This window comes from Tupaia chinensis, unplaced genomic scaffold, assembly GCF_000334495.1.
Source record: "Tupaia chinensis unplaced genomic scaffold, TupChi_1.0 Scaffold000503_1, whole genome shotgun sequence".
Lineage (NCBI taxonomy): Eukaryota > Metazoa > Chordata > Mammalia > Scandentia > Tupaiidae > Tupaia > Tupaia belangeri.
In genome coordinates this window covers 1525709-1536302 of record NW_006160015.1, presented here as the reverse complement: position 1 = coordinate 1536302, position 10594 = coordinate 1525709, and the positions used below count along the sequence as shown (strand labels likewise).

The following is a 10594-nucleotide window of genomic DNA, read 5'->3' as shown; positions in this document are numbered from 1 at the left end:
AAAAAAAAAAAAAGTGCCTATATTTGGAGACTGGGTCTTTAAAGAGGTAATTAAGTTAAAACAAGGTCTTTGGGTGCTCTGATCCTATATGACTGATGTCTTTATAAGAAGAGATCAGGACACAGACACACACCGAGGAAAGACCACATGAAGGCTCGGGAGGGAGAAAATAGCCATCAATGGAGAGGGGCTTCGGAGGAAACCAGCCCTGACACACATTGCTCTCTGACTTCCAGTCTCAGGATGGTAAGAAAATACATTTCTGTGGGTTAGAGTCACCTAGTCGTTCGCACTTTGCCAAGGCAGCCAGAACAAACAAATGCACTCTTCAGCTTCATGTATCCAAAAAGTCCTCTTTCTGCTGTTTCATGGGTCATCTTTAAGGGTCAATCCAAGATGGATTCAGCTTGCCTGCACCAACACTTACGGAAAAGCCACTATGTGGTCAAGAACACTTGGAAGTACCTGTTCCCAGATGCTGAGCTTTCTTTTCAAACAAATGATTGAAATCTGCTAGAGTGAAAAGCCTGTTGATTTAGACTAATCCTCACGGTGTTACAGTTCTGAATGATGCATGATATTTGATGCCTGTATGTCAGAAAGGCTGACAATCTGACAGCTTGTTCTGCTAAGAGGACCAAGTGTATGCAGACACAATGTCAAGAAGATATGCAACTCAGATGAGAATTAAGATATGTGTTTCCTCGTGTCTTTCTGTACAGGCAATCTCAGCCAGTGGTTAGGTGGCACTGAAGTCTTAGAGGGATGTTCTGCTATGTGAACTTGGGTATCTGGCCCTACCCAGGGTACCACAGGAAACAAAGGACAGCTGCTTTGAACTTGACACAGGAAGCACTACCAAGAGTGACGGGCATATCAGCTCCACACAGCAATTTGCCTTCCGCTCTCCACTGACCAGCTCTGTGACCTGAGGAGAACCCTTGGCCCAATATCTTCATCGATACATGGAATAAAGGCAGCGTTGAGAGGATGAAGTGAAATCATAATGCAAGAATTACGTAAACCAAATAGAACAAATGATAAACACATGTGGCCACTAATACTGTTGAATTAGATGAAAGATAACGGAACCAAGAATCAAGAGATTTGGAATCCTACACCGTATGTGCTCATATATATATATATGTAATATATATATTACGCTTCAGTTAAAATGCTGATTGAGAAGCCAGCAGCTGGCATGGTGGCTAAGGTGCTGGATCCCACATTGCCAGCTGTGTAGTTGAAGTCCTGGACCCGGCAGATGGAAAATCATGCTGGGCACATGTGAGTGTATGCTCAAAAATCCCAAGAGGAGAATGGAGGCAAAGGGACTGCAGCAAGGTCATCCTCCCGAGGGGATGATTTCTCACTTTTCCTCTTCCTTTCTCTCTCTCTCTCTGGTAAGCACATGCACTCTTTTGCAAACTAAAAAAATTTTAAAATAATGTAAAGAAAAAACAAAATCTCTTCAACTAACTTAAAAAAATAAAATAAAATGCTGATTAAAAGAAGAAATTTCCAATCCTGTTTCTGCTACAAACCAGTAAACCACTGGAGCACCTCACCTCTTATCACCTTAATTTCCGCATATCTCAACTGAAGGTGTAACTATTATCTTCCGTTATCTGTTCCTCTCTGAAATTCTATGATGTACTTCTCATTACTCAATCCTTGGGTAGTATATGATAATGAATCCTTAAAATGAGGATTTTGACACATAGGTGGGGACACCTCTCTTTGATGTGAAATGCCTGAGGTGTCAAAGAACAAAAATGTTTTTTTGAGGTTCCTGGCTGTTTTGTGACTAGATTATGCAGTAAATGCCAAATGATTGATCAGGTCTTAGGAGGGAAGCTCTGACTAAGAGACACTCCACGAGATGAAAGTATTCTGAATCTTTCAGGCATAAAAAAGTACAGTGTTCCACGTGCAGTTTCCCTCCTCGCCCACACGCAATGTACTGGGCTGGTGGAAAAGTCAAGCGTATTTTTGTATAGAAAAACATGTCGTGACTTTTCCAACAACCCAATAAATACTTACAAAATGTTCAGAACCCAGATATATACCTTGTCTTCCCTAAACCTAAGCATGAACGCCAACTACCAATTACTCCTCTAGCTATGTGATCCTGGGAAGTAGGCTTTCCCTTTCTAAGTCTCAGCCTTAAAAGGATATTAATGGTAAGAGAAGCTATCTCATAGCACAGGGCACCGCAGTCTCAACAAATTCATGGCTTAGTGTCTAAACTGAGCATCTCTGTCCGCTCGACTATTAGGCTCACACTGTCAAAGACTGTGTCTGACATGTATGTTAGTACCTAGCATCATATTGTGAGTTTCTAGGCATGTAGTGAACAGTTTTCAAGATTGAACCAGGATTCAAAGAAATAAGTTATGGCTCATTTCTAAGGAGGAATGAGATCAAACAGAGACAGAAGGGAACCTAGGCTATATTTTGAATACATTTTTCATATGGAAGGACAACTAGATACTAGAATATGTTTTCTTATTCTGAGGTCTTTTTTTTTTTTAATTTTGCTAGATGGTATGTACATTCACCAGAGAGGGACAGAGAAAGAGAGAAAAGCACACCCCCCCCACCCCCACCCCGGGAGAATGGTCATACAGCAATCCCTTCTCTTTCATTTCTCCTTTTGGGAGTTTTGGGCACTCATGCACATATGCTTCACCTATTTTTCAAGCTTCCAGGTCCAGGACTTGAACTATCCAAATGTGTTCAAGTGGGATTCGATAGCCTTAACCACCATGGCACCCACTGTTCTTTCCCCTTACCCCTTTTTAAAGACAGAGTTTCACTGTGTTGCAATCCTCCTGACTCAGCCTCTCAGGTCGCTGGAACTACAGGCATACACCCCTATGCCCAGCCTTAAGTTTGGACTGGGACTCTCTCAGGTCGCTCATGTGGTTCCAGCCTGAGAAGCAGTGTCTTAGCCCCTGCACATGCCATGGCAGCTAGGCTATTCTATTGTCTTTAATAAACATTAAAAATATTACACAAAACCAAGCAATTTTACTTTACTTATGGTGTTGAAAATATGAGAAAGATAGACTAAATGAAAAAGGAAAAATCACAGCCATGCTGTAATAACTAGAGATTACAATTTGGATGGGGCACTTGACCACACTCTGTCATATTCCACCCTAAGCCTACCACCCTTCCATCAATACAACTCCAACCTTACAAACTGATAAGAAAAGATTGTCTGTGTGTGTAACATCAACTTAAGCCAAACTGTATTTAGCACACCTAAAGAATGAGATAATACTTCATCACCACTGCTTGAAAAGCTATCATGTAACGTGAATGTCTTTCGTTTTTGGAAACCCTCAAGTAAGCCCCAGTCAAGAGCTTCAAGGTACTATAAATTCGTGATCTGTCTTGAAGACAATATCACCTTCTAAAAGTCATGAGGAACAAAAAGGGCTATATGGACCTGCTTCTTTTTCTTTTTAAAAATTTGTGACAGAGAGGATGAGCTTGATAGAGAGAGACAAAGAGTGAGAGAGGGAGAGTGAGAAAGCACCCTATCAGAGGGAATAATCATGCTGTAATGGAGAACTCCAGTATCCTCTTTGGGCATGCATGTACACAGGCCTGGGGTCCAAGAAGCAAATCGTGCAGGTGGCCATGTATAATCTAGCCACCTTAACCACAATGCTACGAGCTGGCCCTGAACCTTATTCTAAAGCAAAGAATTATGGAGAAATGTGGGAGAAAGTGAAAGTAACATGTTGGAGTTTTCAATGCAAATTATTTAAAAAAAGAAAAAGAAAAAGGAATCTGCACGTAGTCCTGGCAGATTTTTCTGGAACTAATAAACAATATTCCATATTTTTCCCCCGGAAACTCCAACTTTCTGGATTTACTTTGAAAGTATTTGCATTTCATTGCCGCCCCCCTCCCCTTCTTCTTCTTCTTCTTCTTCTCCTTTTTTAAACATTCGATCGCTATATGACATTTGGGTTGTAAAGAGAATTCACTCAACCTGAAATACATCTCAGACCAGTCCAGTTGAGAATATTATACACATTATCAACAGGTAATAAACAATTTGTGTCTAAAAAATGTCTTCCTCTCTATTTTTTCTCCCTGATTTTCTTCTCTATACTCTTCCCTTTTCCCACTCTCGTTCTGCACTGTCTCCAATGTCTGCAACTATTTTCACTGCTTTTATGTCTTCCAATCTTTCAATATCTACCATAACAGAGAGACAGAAAGTGAGAAATCACCCCCTGAGGGGGATGACCACGCTGCAGTCCCTTCTCCTCCATTCTCCTCTTGGGATCTTGGGCAGGCACACACAGGCGCCTGGTGAGAGTATAAGTCATTGGGTCCGGGACTCAAACCGTGGTAGACTATGTGGGAATCCAGCAACATAGCCATTCCACTAACTGCTGGTCCTGACAGGTGGTGTTTATTAAGTGGAGATATACAGTATCTCTCTTTCACAGCCTGACTTGCTTCACTCAGCAATAAGTCTTTGATATTCAACCACTTTCTATCAAATACCTTTCTATCAATCCATTCATCTCTTCGTGGACATTTGGGTTGGTTCTACGTCTTAGCAAATGTGAAAAATGCCACAGTATGCAATGATGTGCAAGTGTTTTTCTGACTAAGCATTCATCTGTCCGTTGGGTACTGAGGAGTGGGATGACAGCACTGCATTTCAAATGTGCTAAGCACCACTAGGAATGAAATGTATGTAATGTGGCTACAGTTTGCGAGTACTCTGCACTAGGTACCTTTTTATATGAGAATCCGAACCTGCTGACCGTAAATGGTGTCAGAGTCCATTCTAGAATCTCGCCCTCTTAAGCACACATCTCCCCCTTCCTCTGCACCTGCTTCTGCCAACTCTTTGCAGACCTGACTTCAACCTGAGATGTGTTGTTAGAGCCCAGGCATGAAGCTTTCTCTCTGGAGGCTTATAATTGAAAAAGGTGTAGGTTTCCAGGCCCGTGGTGCCGAACCATGAGGAGTGCACTGTTGAGACAAACTTTAATTACAACTCCGTGGGGTGGCTCACCTGTTTTGCTGTTTCAGTGAGGGCAGCAGCTTCTGCCTTGCCCAGCTGTTGCACCATCTTGTAAAATAGACTCTCTTTATTCTGAAGCAAAACATATGGCTCATCATATTCCTTCAGTCTTCCCGAATCCAAAACCTGGTAATCAGCAGAAAGGAGCCCATTGAAGCACAATGTTTCACAGTATCATATTATAACGCAGACAATATTTCGGAAAGGGGCAGGAGAGAGAGACTCTGTTTGGGTGGTAGGCCTGGATGGTGTTTAAGTGATCTGATTACCCTTTCTTCCCGAAGCAAACAAAGGCCTAACCTGACCTTTTATTATTATAATGTTATAGGAAAGGAAGAAAATGAAAGTTCTAGACTATGATTATGGGCACTCAGCAGTTCTGTGGTACTGTATATTCTGCCACGGGCATTTTGGATTGTTATCATTAATTAGTGCTTTTAACGCCCAGCCTCCAGGTTTTGAGGACTATTTATATATACTTTTGGAGCTGACAAACTTCCTGATGTACGAAAATCAAACTGAATTCATAAAAGGTAGGGTAACGTCATACAAACCAGATGGCGGAAGCCTGACAGTGAAAAAATTCCTGAGTTGGTCTGAGAGATTCCGAGTAGTATTTGGATAAGAAGTAAATGCTTCTGGAGTTTGGCTAGGGTCCTAGAGGGTCAGCTGCTAGGAGAGGCTGCACCCGACAGTGAGGTTAAGGCAAATCCTGAAGCTTGATCTGGTTTAGTTTTTAGTTTTTTGTTATTTTATTTTATTTTATTTTATTTTAAATTAGAGCAGAGAGGGACAGAGTGAGAGAGAGAGAGACAGAGAGAGAGGGAAAGTGAGAAAGCATGTCACCAGGTCCTGGACTCAAACTCCAGTTGGCCATGTGGAAGTCCAGCACGCTTAACAACCACGCCACCTGCCGGCCCCGATCTGGTTTAGTTTATGACTGCAAGACTGAAAGGCTGGCCCAGAGAGCTGCTATAGAAGTAGCTTTAGTCTAATTGCTCTGCACAGAAGAAATCTCTAGAAACCAAATTTTCTCTCTGAATAAGACTAAAGAAGCAATTAAGAAACTGAGCTCCAAATTCCAGTGATCGCAACGCCCCCTGCACATAGGGGCGGCCCAATCTGAATTGCTGATGGTCTGAATATCCGTTTTCAGAATTATCTTTCTTTGCTTCTTTCTCTCTCCCTCTTGCTGCCTTTTAGCCATTTCGTTGCTCATTAATATGCCCACTGGAAATTGAAAGGGAGAAAAAGGGGCTCTTTACTCTGCATTTGGACTTAATAGTGGCTGTAGTTAATGGTTTCAGAGAGAAGAAACAAGTGGCCCAAATGACGTACCTAGGAAAACAGTGCTGATGTTAAGTGGCACTTAATACTTCATTTAGGTAATATTGAGAGTAAATCTATCTTGAGAGAATCTGCTGAAACTCTAAGCAGAACACAGGCTGTTTTTCCACATCTAGATATTGCAGTTAATTCCGCCCCATGGTATTCAATCGGAAACATTTATTAAGTCTCATAAAGGGCATTTTCATGTTAATCTTTTGTTTACTACTGTGAATCACTGCTAAGGGCAGCTTTCTCGAAAGAGTTCAAGAATAATTGAATCTGTCACATCCACATAATAATTAAGATGTCCTATAATTTGGCATGCCAATTTAGATGCCCCGAATGTGTAATTTTATTTAAGCACATCATTACAGAACATAAACCATCCCTCCTGATGTTGAAAGAAAAAAAATGCAATTTTAAAACATAGGTCTCCCTCATGAGAAAGACTAAGTAAAAAGTGAATCAAATTACTTTATAAAGTGATGAACTTTTTATTCTGCAAAAGCAACACCTTTTTTCTTTTCTAATAATTTGCTATAAGGTGTATGTGCTTGCTGGGGTAGGGGCAGAGGCGGGAGTGAACAGAGAGAAGGAGACAGCATCCCCAAGTCAGGGATGGCACACTGCAATCTCTTCTTCTCTATTCTCTTCTTGGGATTTTGGGCACTCACACACACGTACCTGGTGTGTTTTCCAAGATGCTGGGTCCAGAGCTGACTGGAACTACAAAGTCAGCCATGTGGGATCCAGTCACCTTAACTATCACACCATGGGGTCGCCCACAACAAGTAAACTTCTAAAAATCACTATCTCAGAGTTGGTGGAGAATGAGTCATCCAACTATGAATCATCTAGACTTTACAAAACTTTTAATGGAAAGAAAGCACTACGAATATTTTGTAGTTGTCCACCTTTCTATTAAATTTATTCACATTTGAATGACAAGTACATCTTTCTATTTTCCCTCATATTGTCTGAGAACGTGAATGCAGTTGAGATCAGTTTTCAGAATTAACTGGAATCTCAAAAAATGGAGAGTCAGATTAATGCTCTCAAAAAGCAAGAGGATTAATATTTAAAAATTATATATTATTTAGGTCAAAATATTTTTGACCATTACAAGTATTAATATTAACAATCTAATGAATACATTTTATTTTGTTAGTAGAGATTTCAAATTTGGGAGTGGCAGGCAGAACGATGATAATTATTGATTATCAGGACCAGCTGTTGGCATAATGGCTATGTCGCTGGACTCTCATGTAGTCGACTGTGGTTCAAGTCTCGGACCTGGTGGCTTAAACTCACGCCAGGTGTGTGTGCCTGTGCACCCAAGATCCTGAGAGGAGAATGGAGAAGGGATTGCGGCATGGCCATCACTTATAGGGGGTGACTTCTTGCTTTTTGTCTCTCTGTCTTTCTGGAAGCACACACATCCTATAGCAAAAAAAAAAAAAAAATCTACCTCCCCCCCCCAAATGATTATCATAACAATTATAATCATTATAAAGCTTGATAACTTATTAAAACTTAAAATTTAACTTCAGTAAGTAACATTCTGAAATATAAAACAAAACATATCCTTTTAATACTGTTTTGATGTGCATTAAAACAAGATACATTATCTTTGAATGAACTGGATTATTGTAGCCCAAATGAATGGATTCCAAGGTTTGAATGATGACATGCCCTGGCATATAAATACAACATGACAGAGTATGGCTACCACAGGGGTCAGTAAAATCACGCCATAACGAGAGAGCAGTTTTTGAACTTGAAAAGGGAAATAAAAATAAGTGAATCTCTATATTACAAAGCACTTTTAGAAATGGGAGATTCCAAGGTGACCAAGACCTCTAGAAATAAAAATGAAAAAGTCCAATTGCAAAATGACCTAAGCCCTTGGAATTGGTAGGATGATGTTGATGATAGTAGGGTAGACTTAGGGGGAAGAGAGGGGCAGGAGAGGGAGAAGAGTCTGATCATAGGCAAGAAAAGTTAGGAACAGCTACCAACATGGTGACAAGCAACACAGGGACACCTGCTCAGTGACATGCAGAGTGGGGGCGGGAGGAACTGAGTTTCAGAGGTCTGCTGAGGACTGCCAGACCATGAAGGGGTGTATGGAAGTTGGCTTCCTCATTGGTAAAATGGAAGGCTGTGATTTTCCTCTGTAAAAAGACACTGTGATTACTCAAAATCCTCCTCTAGGTCTCAAAACTAAAGGATTCTTCTCACCTGGAGAAGATGAAGATCGACCCCTGGACCATGCCAGCTCCTGAAACTACATGCATCCCTACCTGCAAAGTATCTCTTCCCCCAGTCTGGGATTTCTGACTCATGTTAGTGACCCCTCCCCAACACCTGGATTAAATCTCTTAGCTTATGTTTGAAGGAACATTTCCTTCCTTCTGAAATGTTCTAATTGTGGCCAAGCGAGCTGGTGATGTGGTAGTTGAAGCAGCTGGATCCCACATGGTCGACTGAGTGGTTCAATTCCCAGACCTGGGGGCTAGAAAAACACTATGTTCAAAAATCCCCAAAGAGGAAAGAAATGGAGGAGAAGGAGTGGCAGGATGGCCATTTCCCCTGGTGGATGCTTTCTCATTTTCATTCTCTCATATCTCTCTGGGGCAAGTGCTTGCACCCTATGGAAAATATTTTAAAAAAATAAATAAATCAACGAGGGGCCAGCAGGTGGCATGGTGGCAAAGGTGATGGACTCAAACACTGCTGATTGCACCTGAGTCCCAGACCTTGTAACTTGAAGCTCATGCCAGGTGTGTGTGCGTGCATGCCCCAAATCCCAGGAGAATGGAGGAGAAGGGATTGTGGTGTGGACCATCCCCCTTGGGGGTGAATTCCTATTTCCCTCTCACTTTCTCTATCTCTCTCTGGTGAGTGCCAAGTTGCACTATGGCAAAAACCTTAAAAAACATTGACAAAAAGAAAAAAAAATTAATTATCAACAGAAAGGGGATAAAAAAGGGGAAAAAAAAGTTGTATGAAGGTGAAAAATAGCTTTTATGAAACTCAAGCTAGCACTGAGTAGTTGTGCTTTCCCACCTAGGAATGTTACGATAGCTTCTAGTTTTGTTTTGCCTGAGAAGACACTATTAAAAAGAGATTGAGTTTAGAAAGAAAGGTGAAGATTATAAACCCGCAAAATTGCCTAGAAGAGCTACAATCAGAGTGCCTCAGCCTTGGTTTTGGTTCTGTATAATTCACTCCCATAGAATTTTCTAGCTGCAGACAGTGAAAACATCAGACAACAATACCAGCTGCAGACTCTCTCATTCATCGTTTGCTCATATTACCTGGGAGAACCAGAGTGTTGTAAGGACCAGGGTATGCATGAACTACAGGAAAAAGCCAAGCTATTGGTTGAGAAGAAAACAGGTCACAAATAACCACCTAATTCTAAAAACTACAGGGAACATACAGTCTTTAATGTAAAGATAGTGGTGAGTATGGGAAGAAAGAGGATTTCTACTTTGTCCGTCTTGCTCTACGGTTTTGTGGCAACTGAATAAATGAGGAAGATTAAATTAGCTGTCATTCTGACTGCACCACTTAATAAAGTTAAAATTGAGAGAACATCTTCATAAAATAGAATTCGAAGCCTAACACATTAATGGTGCTTAATGAACCAAAACTGGGTAAATCCCTTTGGAGAGCCAACATATAAACAAAGCTATTAATTAGGTCACAGTTGTTTCCCAACAAGGCTTTTGTTTGATTTACTTACAGTAAACAAAACCATATCCATCCGTCTTTGTGGAGAAGTATTCACCAGTGCAACGAAATGTAATTATTACACCTTAAGCACTTGCAATTACACGACTTTATGATGACAACACAGTTGGTTATGCCCTTCATTAGCATCCGTCACTTCCCCAGCCACTCCCTGGGTCTCTGGAACACTGGTCTGCAGCTGACTGACTAGTCTTCAGAGCTTTCAGAATAACTGAACAGAAACGCACGTGTGCTTTAGAAAGAAAGTAGGGTGTTAGGGAGATTTTTTGCTGTTTTTTGCTGTGGGGCACAAGTGATTGCCAGAGAGACAGAGAGAGACAGAAAGAAAGAAATCACCCCCAGGGGGATGGCCATGCTGCAACCCCTTCTTCTTCATTCCTTTCCTGGGATTTTAGGCACACACGCACACATACGTGGCGTGAGTTTAAAGTGACTGGGTCTGGG

General features: G+C 41.2%; 1 protein-coding gene across 1 annotated transcript in view; it reads right to left on the bottom strand.

Annotated features, from left to right (window-relative positions):
- ABCC4 (ATP binding cassette subfamily C member 4 (PEL blood group)) overlaps positions 1 to 10594 on the bottom strand; it is a 212260-nt gene that overhangs the window by 13890 nt on the left and 187776 nt on the right. Inside the window, exon 29 of the mRNA XM_014590934.2 lies at positions 5054 to 5188. Coding sequence (XP_014446420.1) covers positions 5054 to 5188 — 135 coding nt within the window. The remainder of the gene's footprint in view (positions 1 to 5053; positions 5189 to 10594) is intronic.